We start from the raw sequence: 24,430 nt of genomic DNA, 5'->3' as shown, positions 1-24,430 counted from the left end.
GTAACTCTGAGAGAATGATTGCCTCTCAACTTTAATTGCTTTGAGGGCATGTGTATTCAAATGTAAAATAATCAATTCATTAGACAGGGACTATAACTTCTTGTTTGTTATTTCCCTGGAATGCTTTAATGGTCACTGTTATATTACAGTCAACTCTCCATTATTCATGTGTAGGTTATCTATTTAGTGAATTATTTGTGCTACTATCTTCCCAGCACCTTGAAATTTTCATAAAATTAAAGATTATTATATGCTTTGGAACTTCGATATGCTTTTTAAAAAAGTACAAGTTTGAAATATCAGGGCTTTCTTAAAAGTTTTTAATTTCACAAAATCAAGAGTTTTCAATAGTATTTAATGTTTTAATTAAAACATTTTTGTACTTTCCATACTTTCTCATTTTTGTTTCCGTTGCATTCATTAGCCATGAGAAATTCATGTTCTCATAGGCAAGCAAATACATAATATTAATCAGGATTATATGATGAATATGAATCGACAAAATAACATTCCTTTTTTGAAATTCATCCTTTACCACTCATTCATTTATTCTCGGTTACATGATTGGTTTAGCTTTCTAAGAAAAGTTCTTTCTACTTTATGATAGTTCTGTGATGTTTTAAATCTATAATTCCACCCTTATAAAATGGCTGAAAATGGGAAAAGTTTACTTTCCATTGCTAAAAAACTCGAATTAATCACATGGAATGAAAAATGATTGTCTCTTTGTATATCTGTTTCTTGCTTTACTATATTTTCCATGTATTTCGGTTATCTCTGGTTTTCAATAATCCATGCTCTTTCATAAATCAATTAGCGTAGAGAATTGAGAGTTTACTGTATTCCTATGTTTGAGCAGGTATGTGATTCTATTCGTATTATTTTTATCTCCAGGCCCAACAGATGCGAAGGAATCCTAATGCTCCACCACCTGCAAAGGTCAAAATTCCTCACCCACACGTCAAAAAGTCAAAACTTCTTTTGGGTAAAGCGGGAGTCATTAATGTTGCCGAAGAAGAAGAGGACCTTCCACCACCACCGAAATCACCCACTGACGGAGACCCATTCAATGTGTCCAATGATCGCCATTATTTGCCTCGATCTGCTGATTCTCATCTACTCCCCCTTCTTCGGGTTGGTGCTGGTGGTAAGTAATAAAGCAGTTGTTCATTTCACATACTATGTGTTCCCATAATGACTTAACTCTTTTATCCCTGATTCATTCCATGTTGTGCAATTTTACTGAAGGATTGTGCATTTTATGTTAACAAAATTCAGCGGGCATGGGTTTCTTGAGGAGTGCTTGAGAATAAAATTGAAGAGGTAAGGTGAAGAATGAGTGGGTTATGGAGGAATGTGTATTGAATGCACCAATAATAGGCAAGAATGAAAGAGCTGTGCGACACTGGTTTGGTCATGTTGAGAAAATGGAAGTGAGTCAAATTACGAAACAGATATTTGAAATAAGATTAAATGACATGAGAGAAATTTAGGGATAGAGAACGTCATGATGGCTGTAGCTGAAGAGGCTTGTAAGATGAGGTAAAGTAAAAGTCTCAGCATTAAATAATAGTGGTGTATTAAGTACGAGGGTGAGGTGAAAATTTCTTGGCCTGACTATGAGAGACTGTGATTTTTAGTTAAAAAGTTATTTTATTTTTCTACGTAATCTCCCTTGACTTTAACACACTTGGTCCAGCATTTCTCCAACATCAGTATTCCTTCCCAGAAGTTAGAGTCAGGAAGGCTGTAAAAATATCCATCTATGGCTCTCTCAACTTCTTAATTGGATGCGAAGCACTTCCCAGAAACAAATTTCTTCAAGTTTGGGAACAGTTGGAAGTCTGAGGTTGCTAAATCAGGAGAACAGGGGGGATGGCCAAACAAATTGTATCCCAAATCCTGTAGTTTTCCCATCGCCAACGCACCTTTGTGAGCAGATGACAGCAGGTTGTGCCAGGTGGACAGCAGGTGTGGTGAAAGATGGTTTTTTTTCTTTTTTGAGCCAAGCCTCTTCTTGCAAATTTCAGCATCCAGCTGGTCAAGAAGGTTGGACTAATGTTTACCTGTAATTGTTCTGCCTTATTCAAGGTAGTCAATTGGCGTGATTCCTTTCGCATCCCTGAACACACTGGCCATGACCTTTCCGATAGATGCGATCGACTTCGATTTCTTTGGCGCTGAACCACCGGCTGCCACCCACTGCTTTGGCTGCTGTTTTGTTTCTGGCATGTAGTGATGAACCTATGTCTTATCCATGGTGAAAAATTGCCACACAAAATCGGTCAGTTTCCTCTTGAATCGGTCCAAACATTGCTGTGAATATCATTTGGGCGTTTGCTTTTGATCAGCATTCAGCAAATGCATCACCCACCTTCCACAGAGCTTTTGCATCTCTAATTCTTTGTGCCAGGTGTTTCACCCCCTATCATCCAATATCCCCGCAGCCTTAGCTATCTCACTAACCTGATACCTCTCTAATCTCATCTCTCAGTACGAAATTCAAGTTTTTCCATTTTAACGATAAACATGAAAGATCTCCTGCAACAGTACGTGTAAACAAACTACTTGAGAGAACAAGTTGAGACTTGACTGACGAACTAATGATACGTTCACCCAGGCAGGAATCACAAATATTCCCCGATTGGAATGTCAGCTCTGTGTCAGGCCGAGAACTTTACACCTTACCATATATGCATATGAAGTTTATTTTTCAAAAAAGATTATGTAAATTTTGGATGTAATTTTGAATTTATTTCAAGCAAATCATTTATAAACAGGCTATGCCTTTTGTGAATACCAAAAAATTGTATATGTTTCATTATCAGTTTTTGTAGCAGTATGTTGTTTATTTTAGATCATAGACTTTCGGTCACTAACAACCAGTTTAAGGTTAATTGCATTGGAAGTTGAAATTTTAAATCCAAGCTGGACATGACTATTTACTTTACTATAACCTTATTCACCTGCCTGTTTGACACATGTTAGTTCATATGGAGTGATTATAAACAGTTCCTACCTGGTTTTCTTGGTGAGAATGTTAAATGCTGATATTGTTTAATTCTTTGAATTTTGTCTTCATTCTTTACACATGCACATTCAAATCGATCATCTTCACTTGCAGGAGCGGCTGGTGGTGTTGGTGGTGTAGGTGCCGGAGGGGGCTGTGGGCTCGTCCAACATTCCACCCCAGCAGTGGAGCTGCGGGCACCATTTGTACCGACCCACATGGGACCCATGCGCCTTCGGAACTTCCATCGTCCTCCTTTGAAACGATACTCTCATGGAGCATTGGCTCTTCCTTTGCATCATGCTGTGTTACCATTGCTGAAGCACATACGGAAGAAGGCCAAGGTAAATAGACAATCTGCGATAGTAATTCCTGCATAGCAGGACATGTTTTATCTCAAAATGTGTTAAGTGCAGAGGAACAAGCTAAAGCAAAATTTTGTTGAACGTCACAGTTGCTATTGAAACAATTCTTGGATTATGACCTATGTATTGAAGAAAATAACCTCATGTCTCACTTAAAAATCCTCAGGCCTCGGTAATGTGCATGTATAAATATAACATGAGGTTTATGATTGAGGAATGAAAATTGACTTTTTAATAATAAATGCCTTTTTGGAGGGTAATTTGAAAGTTTCTTGGAATCACCACCAGTTGTCAGCGCTAGCGCAACAAGTTTCCCGCATATTAACTGGTAATCCTTTTTTGAATAAATGACATAATGTATCAGTGCTCTGAGGAGAGATCAGTGCAGTTTTCTGGGATGTGGAAGGGATTCTGCTGATATTTTATCTTCCCACTGGTCAAACAATAGCCGGACAATACTACGCTAACCTACTGGACAAACCACAGTCAAAGATACACGAAAAAAGGCCAGATTTGGCAAGGAAGAATATTGAAAAGTAAAAAAGTTTCACTGAGGTGAGTCATTTATTTCTATTCCATTCCGAGAACTTTTGAAATTACCCTCGTGCATGGTACCATATTGTACGTGAGTCAATCCAATAAATGTGCAATCTGAAGTTCATAAATACCAATGTAAAAAATAAAGTAGTCAAAGTAATGCAGATCTTACACTGTGAACAAATAATACATATTTATTTGTATAGTGACATGAAATAAGGCACAATTCTAATCAGAAAACAGTAAATTCTGTAAGGTAATACATTTAAAAGGGTGTATGCACTCCTAAGTTCTCAATTATTATGTGAACCGCAAGCTTCTTTATAGAATGCATCATTAAGTGATTCAACATATTTTGGACCCATCACAAAGTGAAGAACCACTGCCTTGCTGAAAATTGAGTAAGAATGTTAGGTCATCGAACAGTATAATGTGGCTTTCACGTTAAACTGTATGCCTTAGATTATATTCTTGGGGCATTCATTAAATTTTACATTGAAATTCATATGCCTCTAGAGTAGGACAGCATCTTGCGTAGATTGGCTGTGAGCATGTGTGCAATTATGAATCGTGAATCAAGAATTGAGTAACTCTGGGAATACAATAGTAAAAATGTCGGCAAAATATTATCTCGACCACTGCATAACTTTAATATTCTCAGACACATACTTTAGATGTACCTTAGTGATATCATCATATTTGTTAAGATGCTTTTTTTACTTTGGTGGTTTTCATATTGTTTTGATGATGTGTTCCATTTTAGTTATTCAATCTTTATGATTTTATTGTGTTACGCTTCAATGAATTTTTTTGACTTAAAATTCATGCATCCTATGTTATTGTGTAAAAAATCAGCTCAGTTAATGAAAAATACATTAATTTTAAGCCATGTACCAGTATTTGGACCAATGAGATTGTGAGCATTTAACTGCTGAAAGATCAGCTTTTAATGGCATGACTAAATATATTTTGTAGGTTTTTTTGTTGTGTTGTCATTTGGTGTGTTGTCTTTCCAACATTTTCTGTTTGAAAGATTTTACATTTTGTCATAAATTGTAAATGTCCTAGGGTTCTTACTTTTTAGAAAAAGTAAAACATAATCACTGGTACAAATAATAACTCAAAAATAATCTCTCTGCCTTCCAATTAAATACCTCTTTTCATTTTCAGCAAAGGGAGCAAGAAAGAGCAGCATCAGGTGGTGGTGATGTTTTCTTCATGAGAACAGCAGAAGATCTGACAGGAAAAGATGGAGATCTGGTACTTGTGGAGTTCTGTGAGGAGCATCCTCCTCTCATGAATCAGGTAAATACTTCATTTGTAAGAAATATTGGGAGTATCCTGTTTTTAGTCTCCGTTTGTAGTATGTTGACTTAAATAGCATATTTCTTATGCAGGGAATTTGTAAATCACATTGAATAAATTTAGCTAGGGTCTACATAATAATTACCTACCTATTTTAGTAATTGAATCTTAGTTATTTGGTGCTTAAGTATTGGGTTGTGTACTTGCCATTAAGGCAAAACTCACTTATGCTTCTTGGCAGCACATAAAATGGCCAATCAGGGTAATCAATGTCAGAGCAACTTTTTTGATGCACATTATGCTGTGTATTACTTTCTGACATTATTATCCCATTGATTTCAGGTGGGAATGTGTTCCAAAATCAAAAATTATTACAAGAGAAGGGCTGGGAAAGATGGTGGACCTAAAGAGTATCGCTATGGTGAGGTGGCATATGCCCACACATCACCATTTCTTGGCTCTCTTCCCCCTGGCCAGTCAATGCAAGCTGTTGAAAACAACATGTACCGGGCTCCAATTTATGAGCACCAAATGCCTGAAACAGATTTTCTAGTCATTCGTACCAGGTAAGTCAATAATACCATAAATACTTCTTATTTGATGTCAACAATCTATGCTCCCTTTCTCAGCGGTCACCCAATGGTCTTGAGTCATGGGCCACAATTATTTTTTGTGAAAAAACAAGGTTTTGAGGGGGCATGAAGAATTTCATGGTTAATACATGGAGGATTAGAAATCACAAAAATGCCAAATAATTTTGCTTGAGAAGACAGTTTTGTGACTCCCAAAGAGTGGCATGGCTTCTTTTTCACTGAATTCTTTCAACAAGCCTGCAAGGGGAAACATAAATGGGTGGATGCATATAATCTCTCTGTTCTCGTGGTACTCTTAGTAGAAGTGAACTTTTAAGTGTAATACAAATGAATAACTTATATCAATATCCGATAATATTGTGTGGCTCGGCTAAAAGGTCCACTAAAATACAGTTCGGCAGACTGCTGGAAATTCAGTTTATTTCCTTGTAAATATAGAAACAGGGCGCGTTGCAAACGCAGCCACGTGGTCGTGGTAGCAGAGCGTAGTTGGCTGTCTTGGCTCGCGGTGGCACAGCGTGGTTGTCTCCCTGGGCTCCGTGCGCTAACTGTCGTCCTCGTGTCTCTGGTCGTGAGTCAAGCGTTTTCGCTCGGCGCCCATAGGGCGTACACCTCTGGTGGCCAGCCAGAGAACCGGCGACAGTTGACATTCTACCGGCGCCACATAACCCCCTTGGCAATGATATGCCTCATGGCAAAAAAAATTTAGCCCTGGTATCTAAAATGAGAAGAAAAGAAAATAAAAAATCAGGGCAAGGATATTAAAACTGGAAATCCCTTAGATGGGAGGGAAAGTTGATCCTTCTTCCTGCCCAGCTGGTGTGCCTATATAGTTCATGTCTGGCGTGCTCTGAAGGAGGGCATCTTGGTGGTTGAGGCACTGGCTCTGCTTGGGGTGGCCCTGCAAAATGAACGTGCCGCTCTTGGGGCCCAGAAGGTTCTTGTACTCGGAGTGGTACAACTGGTGTAGCAGTTAAGGTCCGCTGCGCGTGCTTCCCGTGAGACGTCCTCTGCTACGACATAGGCTGGCTTTAATCGGTCTATGGAGATGCTAGCCTCACGGTCCCCGATCTTCACCGTGAAAGTTTTTGCATTCCGTTGAAGGACACGGTATGGTCCATCATATGGAGGATGCAGCGGGCCCCGGACAGCATCATGTCGTACAAAAACATGCGTAGTTGATGCCAAATCCCTAAAAATGAATGTTTTCTTGCCGCCATGGTGTACGGCTGGTTGTGGGGTTAAACTCCGCATCTGCTTCGCCAGTTGTTCGGCAAAGGAAGTTGCATCCTCTACAGTTGGTGGGGGAGTGGGAGCTAAAAATTCACCCGGAAGGCGTATCGGATCACCATATACCAGATGAGCGGCCGTGGTTCCCAAATCCTCTCTCCATGATGCACGCAGTCCCAATAAAATGGTTGGGAGCACGTCCACCCATTGCTGCGTTTCCTGACAGCGTATGGCGGACTTCATTTGCCGGTGAAGTCGCTCGACCATCCCATTCGCGGCAGGATGATATGCAGATGTGGAAAGATGCGTAGTACCGGTCAGCCTAGTTAAACACCGGAAAAGGGCACTTTGGAACTGCCTCCCCTGGTCCATTGTTACCCATTCAGGTGTTCCAAAGCGGGAAATCCACCCTGAAAAAAAAAATTTATTTAATACAAGAAAGCCTCAGAACACATAACACTAAAATTAATGTTCATAAGATGAATAATGAAATTTGACTAAAATCATTGCCTCTAAATTTCTAAAGATTTACTTTATTTTTGCAAAAATACAAGTGGATGAAATATTTAGTCATTGACAATGTGAAACTATGTTTCAACTCTCAAATCCACTTTTTGATCATATAATTAAGGACTATTGGACCAGTAATATGTGGATTTTCCAGAACATAAATATAATAAATTATTGTGTTCAATATTTATAATTTGTTTTCAATTTATCAATTGTCCTTTTTATTTGTTATTAAGAATTTCAAATGAGAATTCATAATATTGTATATTTCAGGCAGCAGTATTGTATAAGAGAAGTCGATTCCTTATTTGTTGCTGGGCAAGAATGTCCCCTTTATGAGGTACCAGGACCAAATTCAAAAAGAGCAAATAATTTTGTTCGAGATTTCTTGCAGGTAAATTCCATATATCATCTCCTTCGGAGGAGAATAATAATGTTACATCATGAATTTTCCTTTTCCCTTTTTCTATTTTTGCTATTTCTTTGCCTATGATAGTGGGATTGTATGGTATATTTTAATTTGTCAGATTACTGCCAAGTGCTACAAATGCTATTTTTCATGTAGGTATTCATATACCGGCTCTTCTGGAAAAGTGTTGATACACCTCGTCGAATTAAAATGGATGACATTAAAAAAGCTTTCCCATCTCATTCAGAGAGCAGCATTCGAAAAAGACTGAAACTCTGTGCGGACTTCAAGCGTACTGGTAAGATATTTATGTTTTTTAAATTATTTCCAGGTTTTATCAATCAATGCATTGAGTATAGTATCTGATTAATTGTTAAATGCAAAATGGAGTATTTAACTGAGATTCAAATAGGTTGTCACTTAATAATATCCATTGATTCTTTTAGATGATTATATTTGGACTATTCTTATTATAAATAACATATGCTGTACATTGTGCTTTTCTTTCACATGCTAATAAATTGTGAAGGAGACTGAAATATAGTAATTTAAGTGGGAAATTATTGTGTACAAAACTGTCAACCAGCATATTATTTTAACTACAAAAGTATATAATTGTATAAATAAAGTTTCCTAAAAGATGTCATAATGCCTTTTTTGGAAATTTGATTAATTTTTTAGTTTAACAATATAATATGAAAAGAGAAATCAATATAAAAACACCCGAGAGACTGATATGAAAACTTTGACCCAAGACACAGGCCAAAGCTGAGTGGGGTTTTTTCTGTAAGCCTCAAGCACGATGCATTTGCTAAATTATCAGTTTCAACTTCACATACATCTCCTTTCGTATTACCAGATTCGCATATGTTATGATATGGATGACTTCTGAGGAAGTGGGTCAAGTACCCCATAGAATTACTTCATTTTGAATGTGCACATTTTGCATATTAAAATTATCAACACCTTTTTCAATCAGTATCTATCATGTGTAGAAGTCATTCATTTCCCATTATTTCTGTACCTGGTTATATTATTTCATTATATGTTTCAAATATAATTGCTTGAATTATAAGCTTTTTTATCTTTTTGCTAATTCAGAAATTTCCACTTGGCATATAATGAAGCTAAAAATGCACTTGCTGATTTGCTAATTCAAAGGATAATGTAGAATGTAAGCATTGTAGGGAATGTGAAAAATGCTATTTTAATGTAATGAGAACATATTGAGGAAGTCTGAAAAATTAAGATAAAACAAATAATGTTTATGATGTAAGATGTTTTAGAGCTTAGATCTGTTCAGTGAGAATAGTTAGGTCAGTAATAATAATAAGCACAACTGGCATGAACTTTGATGTATAGATGCCCTCATTAGCATGGGTATTAATTGTTATTGTATTTCAGGCATGGATTCTAACTGGTGGGTCATCAAGCCAGATTTCCGTCTACCATCAGAAGAAGAGATTCGTGCCATGGTCTCTCCTGAGCAATGCTGTGCTTATTTCAGCATGATTGCTGCAGAGCAAAGGCTTAAGGTAAGTTTGGTTCAGTTAAATGCATAAATTCAACCAGATATGTTTGGATCAGGTCAAAGCTATCAAAAATGATTGATAATTACATTTATTATATTATTTATCTTTTAAAATTTAAAAAAAATTCTATGAAACCAAATTTCCATGAATCTCAATTTCATATTTTATGTTGGTTCTTTTACAAATATAATGTTGTGGATTTACTTTGAAAGCTCCTTTAAACCATTGCTGTTTTTGTGATGAGCATAACATTTTTCTTCATTCACATTCTGCTTCTTAGACTATTAGGATTAAACAATTATTGAGTATATTTATGTCATGATTTTATAATGTGTATTCAACAAACTATTGTTGTTTTGATTCCTGATGTTTTTCTCTATTGATTTCAATTTTGGAACATTCTGCCATAGGATGCAGGGTATGGAGAAAAGTTTCTCTTCACACCTCAAGAAGATGAGGATGAAGAAATGCAATTGAAAATGGACGATGAAGTGAAAGTAGCACCTTGGAATACAACACGTGCTTACATACAGGCTGTGAAGGGAAAGTGTTTACTGCAGCTGACTGGCCCAGCAGATCCCACGGGATGTGGAGAGGGTTTCTCATATGTCCGAATGCCAAACAAGCCTCAGGTAATCCCACGGAAAATTTGCTCTGGTCATATATGAACAGGCAATTCACGGTACTTGAATGCCATGTTCACTTTGAGTTGTGTTTTTCTTTGAAAATTTATCATGTCAATGCATGAATAAATTTTGCATTCATTTCAAGTAGTGTTTAAGAAACTAAATTTAAATTGTTATATCAAAAACATTTTAATTAGAATAAATATTAAAGTGATTTGTGACGTTACGATAACCTAATTATTTTTATTAATGGTATTCTACCGGTTTATAAATTTGAAACTAAAACTTTCCCTTGAAGGGTGCTTCTATAGGAAAGAACCTCTTCAGCTACAAAGCCTTTCATTGTATTTTTCTCTAATTTCATTATTATGTAAGGTATTTTTATAAGGTTCAAAAACATATTCTTTAAGAAAGATAAGAAAATAACAGTAGATTAGTGAATTTTGGGACCTAGTTATAGAGGAGAATAAAGAAAATATTAACATTGAAAGTTAGAATTACAAAAAAGTTGATAGTAACAAAATGCTGGAGGAGTTTGTTACATGAATTTTAAGGCAAGGCAAAAGAATTGGTTGGAGCATATTTTGAGGGAACATGAGGCATTGAAGGCTTTGGTAGAAGGGAGAATGATCAGGAGACAGGGAAGATAAGAGAATTTTTGGGTGGCATGAGGGTTATTGGAAAACATGAAGAACCTGAAAAGAAAATAATTTAGAGAAAAAAAGATTTTAGGTATGGCAAGGTCCACAAAAATATATAAAATCCTTTAGAAACTGACAAAAGTGTGCCTTAAGTCGGCAGATTACCACAGCTGTTAATGATTACTTATCAATGTAGACAATGCTTTGTATGATTATGCATCAGTTATGGATTCGCATTTTTTTCGCTGCTCAAATTAATTTCCTGTTGTCTTTTTTACTTATCAGCAAAGTAAGGAGGAGCAGGAAGCTCAGCCCAAAAGAACGGTGACAGGAACAGATGCAGATTTGAGAAGACTCTCACTTAATAATGCTAAAGCTTTGTTAAGGAAATTTGGTGTACCTGAAGAGGAGGTAATATACTTTTCCTGTGGGTAAAACTGTTTAAGAATTAATAAGCTCTTCAGAAAAAAATACACCTAAAATGAAATTATATATTTGTTATTTTATTTCTTGCTAGTCATGAGTTGAGTTAATGTGCATTACCTAATTTTACCATATTCTGAAGTCCGGTGTGTTAAATCACTCTTGTGTTTTAAGGCCTGAAATTATGAAAATGAACTTAAATTACATTGTGTCATTTTATTAATAATTACACTTGTATGTTGAGGTTTCTTCCTTGAGGTACAACTTTAAAGCAGTGATTTTATCAGATGAGATTTAGTTATTATTTTTCAGTAATTCGTGAAACAAAAATTTTGGAATCATAATAAACTTTTAAATGCAGCATCTACTTCAGATGTCAGTATCAGTCAGTCAGTAAATCAGTAAAATTGAAGCTTCATATGTATTGGAACCGCGGTCGTAAAATTAAAAAAATAAGTGGAATTAATATAGATTTTTTTTTTCTTTGAGTAAAATTTAGGTATTAATCCATCACAATATTAGAGGAATATTTCACATTTATTTTCATGCAGGCAATTGCTTTGTCAGCAGCAAATGTTTCTTCGTTAAACCGCAGTAAATATAAGAATATCTAACTGTTCAATGAGCCTCATCTTTAATGAGGGGCATTGAACTGTTTTGCACCAATTTTCTTTCAGTGCTATCATATATAGCATTCTTATGTACAATTGTAAAGCCACCCTAAGGCTTTCCTCATTGTCCAATTAAATGGGACCCCTCTTATGAAATAGAGTTAATCAACAGCCAGATCACACTCCATGCCACACCATCATAGCTTACATACTTACCTGTATGTGGAAAAATGTAGATGAGCAATCAAAATAAATTTCCTAATTTCACTCCTTCAAATGGACACAGGTTTTGCTTGTTCAATAAATCCATGACTTGGTTTATGGCACTCTTAATGTTCACAAAGGTGATACAGCCTATGTCGGTTTTACTTTAAATATTCAAATGTATATCGATTGCTACAAAATTTGACATGCTTGTATTGCTCACTCAGTAATCATTTTGAACCCTGTCAAATATTGTTGCAAGTTTTAATTGTTTTTTTTAGTTATGCTAATCTTAGATAACTTTTGAAACAATCATATACTCACCATAGAGTAAAAGCATGTTCTTTGATAATTTATTAGATATTTAAAGGAGTTTTCTTAATTGCATGCTTACTTAGCTTACTTTCATTTTCAGATTAAAAAGTTATCTCGTTGGGAGGTGATTGATGTTGTTAGAACATTGTCCACTGAAAAAGCAAAGGCTGGTGAAGAAGGAATGACGAAATTCTCCCGAGGGAATCGATTTTCTATAGCTGAACATCAAGAAAGGTATTATTGATTCTCATTCATGTGAACATATTGTGTACTTATAATTTATCAACTTATATGTAACATTTTGTATTCATTATGTTTCTTAATCAGAGTCCCTATTAATTGTCAACAATAGAAATTTGCACTAATGAAATTAGGTTGATTTTAAATATTTAAAAGAAGACCAGAAAAATAAGGAAAGGCTTAAAAGCAGAGTCATAGTTATGTGTTACATTTGTAGAAGTTTACTTACCTGTATAATGTGGTTCATCATGGGTATTATATCAAAAAAGTATTTAAAATAGTTTGAAAACCCCATATTTCTCATTCATGGAGGCTGGATGAAGAAAATAATATACATTAATTTCCTGTGGAAATACATGATTTAGAAGAAATGGAAAAGTCAAAATGAGTCTATTAGGCACATTATGCCTTGCTATTTTATCCTCTAAGGCAAGACATGCCTTTCAGCTTTAGGGAATTGTGAGAGTGTGCATTTAAAAAATAGCTACTTTTAACGTTTAAAAATGTCTCCTTTTAACATATTGAAGTTTGAAGCTGTACTTTTTATATGCAAAACTACTCATTCTATTAAGTGACTGTTCATGGATGTACCAGTAGGTATTTTTGAGTACAGCTTCATATTGAATTTCATAATCTTCTGACCAGCTATTCATACTTCGAAGTAATTACTGTCTAGTTTCACTACATTATGTAGTGCAGTTTCTTTTTAAAGCAATGTATTAACGAATTTTTCCTTAAGTTTACCTAAGAATGTTTTGTTCATTTCTTTTAGTCTTTGAACCATGTTATACTGCCCTTTTTTGTCAATTTAATGTTTGAAGGCAATCTACAAGATCACTGATAAGTTTATGGCCAAGTGAAAATTGAAGCAAATTATCATATCTAACTGGGAGCAGATTTCATATTTAGTTTCTCTCATAAATAACTATATTCTCATTTATAGTTTTAAACTCCCTGGAGCAAAGCACAGTGTACAATGATTTGCATACCCTAACATAAATAATAGAGGGTTGCATCTTTTTGATCTACCTTTAGCGTGATCTCAGTTATGTGGGTGCATTCATAGATCCAGACATCCTTGTTATAGTAGGTCTCCACAGCATACCATAGTTCTATGGGGATATTTCAAGATTGCATACTTGTTGGTGCTGGTAAAGACTGATGGAATAAATTAAAATGATATAAATAGCTACTTTTTATTTAATGAAACTGAGTAAGACTGCAGAAATGTGTCAATAAGGATTCTTGCTATAAGTTTCAATCTATGGTTTAAATTGGCATTATAACCTTAAGGTAAGGACTTCTATTTACCAGAGGGTCCTGGTTTATAACGGTGATCACTACATGCACCCAAGGGAAATCTAAACTATGTGAAGTTTAGGGTAGCTGATTTCTCTTTGATACCACAATCCTAACCATAAATCACAGTAGTAAGAACTGGCCTTCCTTGTCCTGAATGTCGATTTCATTGCAATACCGTGAAAGCATTGGGGATAATATCTGTATGAGGTGAAGCAAAGTAATTTTAAGTATATTTTAGCAAAAAGAATTCATTGTAAGAAAAATTAAAAATAAAAGGTAATGCATTGTACACTGGTATGATAGCATGTGGAGTATAAAAAACATTGTTAATTTCAGGTACAAAGAGGAATGCCAAAGAATATTTGATCTTCAGAACCGTGTTCTTTCCTCTGGAGAAGTTCTTTCAACTGATGAAGGTGAAAGCTCTGATGAGGAGTCTGATGAAGACATTGAAGAAATGGGAAAAAATATTGAAAATATGTTGGCAAACAAAAAGACTAGCACACAGGTTTGTATTTTTATTTTTGATTGATGTATTTTAAGATGAAATTTTGTTCCATTTTCAACATGCTATCTTTCACCGAGTGGTAATTTTTTTTCTTTTACCAACTAATAATTAGGATTAGTATTTTTTTCTCACTGGCTTCACTCTTAAGGTCATAATAAATGAATAATTTTTATTCTTATTGAAATCAATCTTTCAGGTGACACTGCATAAAAAATATTTATGCCTGCAAAACTCCTGTGACTGTGCTGTAAGAATCTTCAAACAAAAGATGCTGAGGGCACAGTCACAGTAGTTTTGCCTTCTCATGTATCTTATATATGTGTCTTTGGATGATATGGACAAATTGATGAAAATCTTTTGACATTTTGAGTGTTGAAATAGCCTTATCCAGTTATGGGATTACATGTATATTCTTCACCATTGAAGTTGTTTGGGTGGTGCCCCTGCTTCTGTTACCTCACGTACTACTCTTAGGGAAATATAATTTCTGGTACCAAAACTATTTTTTACCTGTTGAAATTTTGGTCCAAAAATCATGACAAAATCTAATGTGAAACTTTTTACTGTTAATGTAGATACATTCAAGAAAATTTGCGTGATTGCCTCCAGGTTTGCTATATCAGATAACAAATCTTTTTTAGTATGATTTAATTCACTGAAATTTTGATTGATTCACTTTGACATTATGGTTGACAAAACACCAACCCATGCTGGAATTGACATTTAAGTTTCATAATTCTTTGAGTGAAATATTTGTGAGAAATTTGCAGTCTACATGCAAGTAAATGTGGTACTATTGATGCCATTATTAGTTCTGTAACATTGTATGTAGTATAATGGTTAGGTAACATTTTACTATTGGTTGTGTTGTTGTTTACTGTTGTAGCTGTCCTTGGAGAAGGAAGAGCAGGAGCGGAGGGAGTTGAGAAAAATGTTGATGGGTGAGAGTATTAGTGGAGGGGATGGCTCACAGGACCAGCGCAACAAAGGATCCAACAAGGACAAGGGCAAAAGGGGAGATGATGATGAAATCAGTTCTACAAGTGGATTTAATGGTTCTCAGCCAGGTAAGAGTCCTCTTGGCTGGTTTAGAAATAAAATAATGCTTGCCATAGTATTCTGAATGGTCAATTTTAGTATCTGATGTGCACCTAAAGGTGGATTGAATAAGGAGTGCAGTTGCCTGACGGAGTAGTATTAGTATTTAAATGATGGCTTATTTCCCCAATAAAAATATATAAAGCATTAGCTAGAACACTTTAATTCCTTCTATCCTCTCTTTGAAGATATCTTGATGTTACCTCAAACAGCAGGCACGCAAAGAAATATAAGAATTATCATTTTTGTATTCAAAAATATGTTCTAGTCTTATGAATTGGGTGTAAAGAGTACTTTAGAAGAGATTAGAGTGTAGTAAATGGTAGTGTAGAAGTAAGTTCCAGTTCAAGAGACCGAAGTTGTTTGTAACAAGTTATTTTTTGTTAGAATCAATGATCATTTTTATCTAGGATGTAGAATTTATCCTCTATGCACTTTGCTTGACAGCAAAGTAGTGGATTCAACATCATGGTAATACAAAACTGAAACTACTTCACTGATGGTCCAATAGTGTTTTAGCAGAATAGAAGGACATAGGTGAAAAATATCACCAGTGTAATAATAAGAGATAATAATAGAAAAAAATTACCCGTTTGCAAGTAACTTTGGTGTCAGACAATTTTTTTTTATCCTTAGTGAAATAGGAACTTTGCCTGATTTACTGCTGGAGGGATTGATTAGTTAAATAAATATGAAATAGGTGCTAAATGATTGATTTGAACTTAAGAAGTTTGTCAAAAAATCATACTTTTTTTATTTTCCCTATTCACGTAATCAGTGTATTTACATGGTGCTAATAGTAATGTTTTATTTGTTATTGAAGGAAGGGTTCTTCGGATAATGCGAACTTTCCGAAATCCAGAAGGGAAGGAGTACACTCGTGTAGAGATTGTTAGAAGATCCCCTGTAATAGATACATATGTACGCATACGAACTACACGAGATGAAGCATTCATCCGGCAGTTTGCTACCCTTGATGAACACCAAAAGGAGGAAATGAAGCGAGAAAAGAGGCGAATACAGGTACATAAATCAAAAGCTAATTCTTTAGTAAATGTTATAACTGCGTGTATAAATGCTATTATAATGTGTGGTAATGTTTCACATGACTGCTGAATAATTCCATGACATATTCAGAGAACTTTGGGAGATGCCACTGGAGTAATTTTTAACAGAACCATCTGCTAATGTGAATTAAAAAGCAACAATTTCAAATTTTAAATATGTGGAATTTTATTCATTAAAATGTATGGCATTTCCATGCCATATATTTTCATGAATAAAATGTAAATTATATAAGTGGGTTGTGAAGGATGTCAGTTTTCTCTGATGAAATGAAAAACATATCCATCCCTGCATTGAATTGCATCATTCCATTCTGATGATTTGCCTGTTAACTCTGTCATTGAAACATTAGCGTGAAATAATATTTTAAAAGTGCAGAACTTAAGCAACTCTTTGATTTCAGGAGCAACTGAGGCGCATTAAAAGAAATCAAGAAAAGGAACGCCTGGGGCTAGCGATGTCACAGGGTTCCCATAGCTTCCTCTCATCTCAGCCATCAACACCTGGAGGTAGTTCCAGTCACCATCCGCACCACCACCATCACCACCATCATCACCATCACCACCACCATCACCGTGGGAGATCAGGGTCACCATCCTCCCTGATGAGCACCCCCAAGCAGTCACAGTTGGGAGGGTCATCTCCAACGTCTTCTACCTCACCTTCCCCCATCCCCTCATCTTTCTCCATGGGAGGGGGTGGGAGTGCAGCGGGCACTTCCTCCTCAACTGTCTCCCCTGGCTCAGCATCCAAGAGGAAAAAGCCTCGTCTGAAACCTGATCTGAAGTTGAAGTGTGGTGCATGTGGGCAGGTAAATGTTGAGGTTTGGTAGATTCTGAGATTGTCATATCTTGATTCCTCTTCTAAGAGGAATTAAGAATTGTATGTTCATAAAATCTATTTATTTAATTCTGAAAGTGCCAACTGAGTATAATAGAAAAATATAATGGTTCAGTGCGTGATTACATACTCGTGCATTCCAGTGGGAAATGAGGTGTTGTAAATTATATTCACTAAGGTGGGAAAAACTGGTCAGAATCTTTTATTTCCATTTCATTGCTATCCCCACTTTTATTCAGTATAACCTTGGTGAATATAAATCAATTACTTTTGCACATGAGTTGGCAAATGTATTTTGGTGTGCAGAATACACATGTAAATATGGTATATCCATTGGTATTCTTTTATCAAGATGTTGAAATGTTTTTCTACAAAACCATGCGCTATATTCCATGTACTTCTAGTACAATGAGTATGAGGTCACCAGAGTGACTTAAATTTTTTCAACTTTCACTGGACCACTTGCATGTTTCCTTGTTTGCTTGAATTTCCTAAAACTAAGTAGTTGTTTTCTAAGTTTTATTTTATTATGCAGAAGTCAAAAAACTAGGAAATTTAAATTATTTATTATTCATATTTGCTTCAAGTAATTTAAATACCAGAATGTATTGTGTTCATTATTTTCTTTAGTAGCTAGATATGAGATATAGAATTATGACAAATGTCTTTGCAGTATTATAATGTCAGAAGTGATATAGTATGCAGTTAACAATAGTAGTTCAAGAATTAAGATGAATATTAAAATCATTAAAAACTGCCAGTGCTAATAAATGCATCAAGAATATAAAGGCAGGTCTGGAAATAAAGGTAGGGATGTTTTGGGAACATATACCCTCTTGTGTGGAGAATATTTTAGCATGTATCTTAAACTGTTGGTAAAAATTATTGCTATTTATCTACTAAAAAATCAGAGAGTTATCATAAATCAGTTCTTTGTTGCTAAGTGACACACGAGAGGAATTTCTTTGAATATAGGTCAGGAGAAGGATAAATTTTGGACAGTGATGAATCGCTAGAAAAACTTCGTAAGTCAATTATATCAGTCAATTAAACTTTATCCATTTGATGTGCCTTATTTCCTAATGTGTGGCTTTAAATCATTAGGTTGGACATATGCGCACAAACAAGGCATGTCCTCTGTACCAGCCATCTACTCCTACACCACCTGTGAATGTAGCAATGACTGAGGAGCAAGAGGAAGAGATAGAACGACAACTGATGAATGCTGATGATGAAGACCTTGTCAATGTTGATGGCACCAAAGTGAAGCTATCTGGAAGATTAATCAAGGTAAATTATATAGTATTGTTGAACTCTTGATAATATATGTTATTGGCCATTATTAATTATAAATTAAGTAGAGATTTTTTTGGATGATATTAATACCTTTTATCAGAACTAATTTCAGATGGTAGACCATTTCAATATTTCAATCTGGCCCTGACATTTTCAGTAAAATATATATTTCCTAAGTTTTTTCAGACCAAGGTTTTTCCAGAAAAGCAGTTTTTCCATAAAAGTGGCATCATGTACTGTAGCATTATATAATATGATGAGAAGTATATGTTAGTTGGGTGAATATACTTTGTGGTCATATGTTTACAAATGCTATGATAATCTTTGAATCCAACTAGCCAGGAAACAAAAAATTCAAGAGTTAATGTAGAATGCATCAATTTATAAATATGTTGATTGTCTGGATTAATATGGGCCCCAGGAGGGAATTTGCTTCTTTATGCACCACCGAAACAATATTTCATCCAATTTGGGATTCATGGCTTGACAGACATACTCCTCCGTTTGCTTGATTTGGTAACTTTAATTTGAGTGAAATACTTGAGTGAATAATAATAGTGTATAATAAAAGTAATACTTTGAGTGAATTTCACTGTGAATTATAAATTAAGCAGTAGAAATATTTCAAATTAAACAGCTGCAATCTTTTGTAAATAAAAAACTTTTAATGCCTATACACTGGTAATTGAGGTAGATATCGTCATCTAGTACTTTGGTTTATTAAATAAAAACTATTTTAAAAAAAGGAGGGCCAAATAAGCTGGCCAGTTTGTTTCATAAAAATGAAATTTCTTGAAATGGATATTTCATTATCATGGAACTTCACTTTTTATTTTTTAAATGATTGATTATTTTTTGAGCCAGTTGAAATATGAAATGTGTACATGCTAATTTCATCCTCTTGACTTTATTTATCCTTTATATTTGAACATTTCTGTATAAAATCCTGCCTTGTCATTCATATTTTGCTTCTGTGGCATTATTATTTACAGATCCTTGTAATGATAATTAATCTAAATTTAAAATGTAGGCATTCATTTAAAATTAATTGATATAATTGTATTAAAATGATGCCATAACAGTTCTATATGAGTGTATGGCATTGTAAAATTATTCTTTGCTTTAAACAATATTTTATGACCATGTCTAGTTTATATCTTCTATTAGATGGTTAAGTGAATTATTGGAATTTCTTTAAAATGTTTTATCCACATCTTTACATATGTTTATAATTTTCTCTATGGCATTATCATTTATGAATGATAGCATGCTGAGGAAATCAAAAGACGTTCACTGCTGCTTAAGGTGCCCAAGGAAGCTGTGAGCTCTAGAAAGAGAAGAAGAGCGGGCACTGTGGTTCATTGTGACTATCTCAAGAGACAGCAACGCCCTGCCAATCGCAGGCGCACAGATCCTGTAGTGGTGCTTTCATCTGTTCTTGAATCCATTCTCAATGAAATGAGAGATTTACCTGATGTTCAGCCATTTCTGTTTCCTGTCAATGCCAAGGTAATTCAAGGATTTTGTTGCAAATAAATTTTAATCTTGTACTAATTTCCAATTCTTGTATTTGATGGCATATAAAATGCATGGGTACATAAACTATATATCAGTTTCAGTAAGGTATTTTCAGTGTATGCATACAAGAACCAGGGGTGATTTTGGAGCCATTATTTTGTAGAAAAAGTGCATCTCATATACTGTAAAATATGGTGAATTAAATCGAATAATATTTACTTTACTCCCGCAGTAAATATTTCTGTATTTAAATTCAACTTCTTGTATTCATGCTATTAAATATTGAATTTGGTTTAATTCTTATTTCAGTCTGTGCCTGACTACTACAAAATTGTCACACGACCTATGGATCTGCAGAGCATTAGGGATAATTTGAGAGCAAAGAAGTACCAGAGTCGAGAAGAATTTTTGGCAGATGTCAATCAGATAGTGGAAAACTCAACATTTTACAATGGTAAATACATTCTTGGAATTCTGTTCATAAATTATAGTGATAATTGAGCATTTAGATTGTGAGCAAGTGCTGATGCATTGTTGCTTTTTTCTAAACTTAAAAGCTAAGTTCTAATCTGAGAAAATCATTGGTTACAGATTCTAGTTTTTGTTTTAAGAAAAGTGATAACTCCAAGATTGTTATTGCATTGCGGTAATAGCTGTAAATTTTGGAATACAACCTCATAGAGGTTAAACTCGCTTCTTAGATAATTTTTTTAAAAACGTATTATAACTATCTCTCTTTTGTATAGACCCCTGATTTTATTTTAATGTTAACCAATACTCAAGTATATGCAGTGATTAAAAATCAACCATAGGAAAATAAAACTTTATTATTCATAGGATTTTAACATGATGATGGACAAGGTATTCTTGATGGAGAATTGCCTTCATTACTAATGAACTTAAAAAAAGAAGTTCTGTATAAGTTGGATTGATTATATTTCATAGTGTTAATGGGTTATGTTATTATATATCTATTAAACTAAAATAAGGTGCCATAAAACTCAATACTAATGAATACCCTTTTTAGTTTTTAAAAAATTAATTTTGAAGATCATAAAAGTGTTTGGTAATAATCCTAGGTGTTTTCATATTGTCTCTATTTAAGCTGAATGCAAATTCTTGTTGTATGTAGGTAGTATTATTGAAACCTTGATGGCAACCCTGCATCTATTTTAAATTTTCTGTTAAATTATAATTTTTTTAAATTTAAGTCAAACTTCCTTCTTGAAAGCTTGACGTCTCATATTTTGGCAGTGTTAAGTAAAATTGCACCATTTTAAATGATGTGATTTTTGTGATAATTATCTATTCATATTTCTTATTCTATAAGATAATAGGGACTAATTCCAACTTAAAACCTTTTTTTGAGCACAGAAAAGTGACATTTATGGTCACTAAAAACCATTGCTGATGGGAATAAAGTGTCAGCATGGGAATTGCAATATTGTGCCCTCAAATATTTCATAATACGTTCTTATAAGTGTAGAGTTCATCAACTGATTTCAAATATTAATCACATCCTAATTACAGTAAACATTTTAATCTGTAAATATGAGAAATTATTATTTGGCTGTTTAATATTTCACTTCTGAGTTTACCCTGATTAATCCATTAGCTCTAGGTAATAAAAGTTATTGAAATTTTTATCATTTCTATTCTTAAAGGAGCAAAGAGTTCCTTGACAGTAGCCGCCCGAAGAATGCTCAGTCTTTGCGGTGAAAGATTAGGTGAGAGAGAGGAAAGACTAATGCGCCTTGAAAAAGCCATCAACCCATTGTTGGATGATAATGACCAGGTGAGTAAGAATATGTGCATTAATTCAATCTAAATTGCAATATTATATCTTGTCCCATTTATTTTCATTTTGCTTTTACTTAGTTTAATTAAAGGTAGAAGTTCCAACATTGCATGTCGTAATTTTGGAGATAGAGATTCCCAGATACAATTGGAATTATATCATAATTTTTCAATTAAAAAAGTCACCTAGTATAATATTCACACCTAATTGTATACTTATATGCTAAGATCTTTATATTCTAAGTACATAGATGCACATTTACTCTTTTCTACTATTCACCTACTTACCTGAGGAAATAAGCAGAGATCATGTTTCTTTAAGGGGATTAGGATATTACCGTGGGTAATTGCCTGGCTTTCTATCCCATGTGTCCAGGATGTTGGAGGTGGCAGGAGTTTCAAAGTAGAATCCCTTTTCCTGCTTGGGGTGCTCTGTGGGGAGCACTTCAAGTGGGGTATGCCATCTAGTAGAGATGGGATAGATCATCTAGTGCAGGCTGATGCAAATGCTGGATTTCTCTCCAATCTTCCTCCTTGCCTTGATTATCCTTCCCATACTACCTAAATTATCCATCAATCCCTGATGTTGCAAATGGCCTCAGCTGTCAGTCGCCTCCCTCCAAATACTATTGTTTCAAGAATAGATATTGATCGTAGCTTATTGTATTTTCCTCCTGTTCTCCTCATTTTGGTGAAGTAACACAATAATCATCAACTTTATTGTATCAAGTGGGTATGTCTTTTACCTGGTATATTTTATGGCATATTGAAAGAGGAAAAGCCATTCAGGCATAACAATGTAATATATAGCGACGCAATAAATTCCTCATGCATCCTTAATAATAGTTCGTAGATTATCTTAACTTAAATTTTTGTTTAAAGTGTCAAAATATTAGTAAAAGCATTCGCCAATGGTTACTGGTGTGCATTGATTATGCTGAAAACTCTCTTCTCCTAAATGCAATGGGATCTCTTAGGTAAATTGATTTTCTATAAATGTATTTATCTTTATCTTAGGTTGCACTGACATTCATCCTTGACAGTGTTGTCAATGACAGGTTGAAAGCGATGTCAGAATCATGGCCTTTCTTAAAGCCTGTTAATAAGAAGTTTGTCCGAGATTACTATTCTGTGATTAAAGAACCAATGGACCTAGAGACTGTTGCAAAAAAAGTCAAAGGTATGTTCAAATATTGTGAAGAGCTATCCTGAATTTCAATGTGTGAATTTGACTTTTCTGATGATGAAAAATCTATTCTACTTAAACAGCTCACAAGTATCATAATCGACATGAGTTCCTTGCTGACATTGAACTTATCCTGCAGAATTGTATAATTTACAATGGAAAAGATTCACTATACACCAAAAAAGCTGAAACTCTGTACAAAGTTTCAAAATCTACTTTGGATGAGGTGAGTTTGAATGTTGCTGCATGATTTTTATATTTATGGGCATTGATTGCATGAAACTGCCCAGAGTCATTTTTGCTATATGGCCCATAAATTACTTTACATTTAAAATAATGCTATCAACAAATATTATATACACATGGTGACAAAATTGATGATGGAGAGCTTAGGAGTCTGAATAGTGTGGCAAAGGAAAGAGCTTTGGTGAAATGAAAATAAATATGTGTAAGGAAATGTTACCTAATGGTAAAGAAACATATATCCAGCATCAGGGGAAAATTTTCATTGTAAGGTGTTGCACTCAGGTGACTTTTATTTTCATTTTCACCTGTCAACGTTTTAGATTAGGTTATTCAAATGTATTTGTCGTTGATAATTAGTAATGAGAACATAAACATATAAGGGATAATTCTTTTCAGAATGCTATTTTTCCATTGGAAAAATTGCTCACTAAACAAACAATAAATAATTTAAACAAATTTTATTTTTACCTTGTGCAATTTTGCTGCAGCAATATATTGAAAAGATTTTATAATTTTATTAATAATTATAAAAAATGTTTTGTATCCAAAAATGTTTGAAAACTTTCTGTGGCCTCTTTGAGTTTGATGAAATAATGTTGTGAACATGATTCTACTAAGTTTATTCATTCTAAGTTCATGGGGCAACTCAATGCAACAATTTCAGAGTGTAAAAATCATTCGCCTTGACCAATGGGGCAACTCATTTGAAACTTATGACTAAGAACTTAAAGTTTTATATTTTACGGAATTAAATTTATTTTGGTGTACTAAAAACTACCACTAAATTATATATGTGTATACCATAAAAGGAAAAAAGAAATTTGTGTGATGGTATAAGATAAAGCCTAGAATGATGATAAAAATAATTCTGGAAAACTGGCGAGAGGCAAGGAAATGAAAACTTGAAGCTGTAGCCACCCTGAAATTACTATTCACTGCATGTGTTTAGTCTCACATATTCAATAGATAAAAAAATCACCAGCACTGAGAGGTACAAATCTTGAGGCTTCCAGCTGAAAAACA

General features: G+C 34.4%; 1 protein-coding gene across 1 annotated transcript in view; it reads left to right on the top strand.

Annotated features, from left to right (window-relative positions):
• Taf1 (TATA-box binding protein associated factor 1) overlaps window positions 1–24,430 on the top strand; it is a 46,214-nt gene that overhangs the window by 17,343 nt on the left and 4,441 nt on the right. Inside the window, exons 12-31 of the mRNA XM_071589644.1 lie at window positions 895–1,147; window positions 3,125–3,354; window positions 5,083–5,217; window positions 5,560–5,783; window positions 7,824–7,944; window positions 8,116–8,257; window positions 9,364–9,494; window positions 9,902–10,123; window positions 11,044–11,169; window positions 12,412–12,545; window positions 14,190–14,361; window positions 15,248–15,428; window positions 16,283–16,482; window positions 16,928–17,335; window positions 18,469–18,654; window positions 19,927–20,169; window positions 20,488–20,632; window positions 21,843–21,973; window positions 22,993–23,155; window positions 23,245–23,387. Of these exons, the coding sequence (XP_071445745.1) occupies window positions 895–1,147; window positions 3,125–3,354; window positions 5,083–5,217; window positions 5,560–5,783; window positions 7,824–7,944; window positions 8,116–8,257; window positions 9,364–9,494; window positions 9,902–10,123; window positions 11,044–11,169; window positions 12,412–12,545; window positions 14,190–14,361; window positions 15,248–15,428; window positions 16,283–16,482; window positions 16,928–17,335; window positions 18,469–18,654; window positions 19,927–20,169; window positions 20,488–20,632; window positions 21,843–21,973; window positions 22,993–23,155; window positions 23,245–23,387 (3,690 nt within the window). The remainder of the gene's footprint in view (window positions 1–894; window positions 1,148–3,124; window positions 3,355–5,082; window positions 5,218–5,559; window positions 5,784–7,823; window positions 7,945–8,115; window positions 8,258–9,363; window positions 9,495–9,901; window positions 10,124–11,043; window positions 11,170–12,411; window positions 12,546–14,189; window positions 14,362–15,247; window positions 15,429–16,282; window positions 16,483–16,927; window positions 17,336–18,468; window positions 18,655–19,926; window positions 20,170–20,487; window positions 20,633–21,842; window positions 21,974–22,992; window positions 23,156–23,244; window positions 23,388–24,430) is intronic.

Source organism: Hetaerina americana, unplaced genomic scaffold, assembly GCF_022747635.1.
Source record: "Hetaerina americana unplaced genomic scaffold, ioHetAmer1.1.p SCAF_4, whole genome shotgun sequence".
Classification (NCBI taxonomy): Eukaryota; Metazoa; Arthropoda; class Insecta; order Odonata; family Calopterygidae; genus Hetaerina; species Hetaerina americana.
The sequence above is the reverse complement of the archived record's forward strand: the minus strand, read 5'-3'. Positions and strand labels throughout refer to the sequence as shown.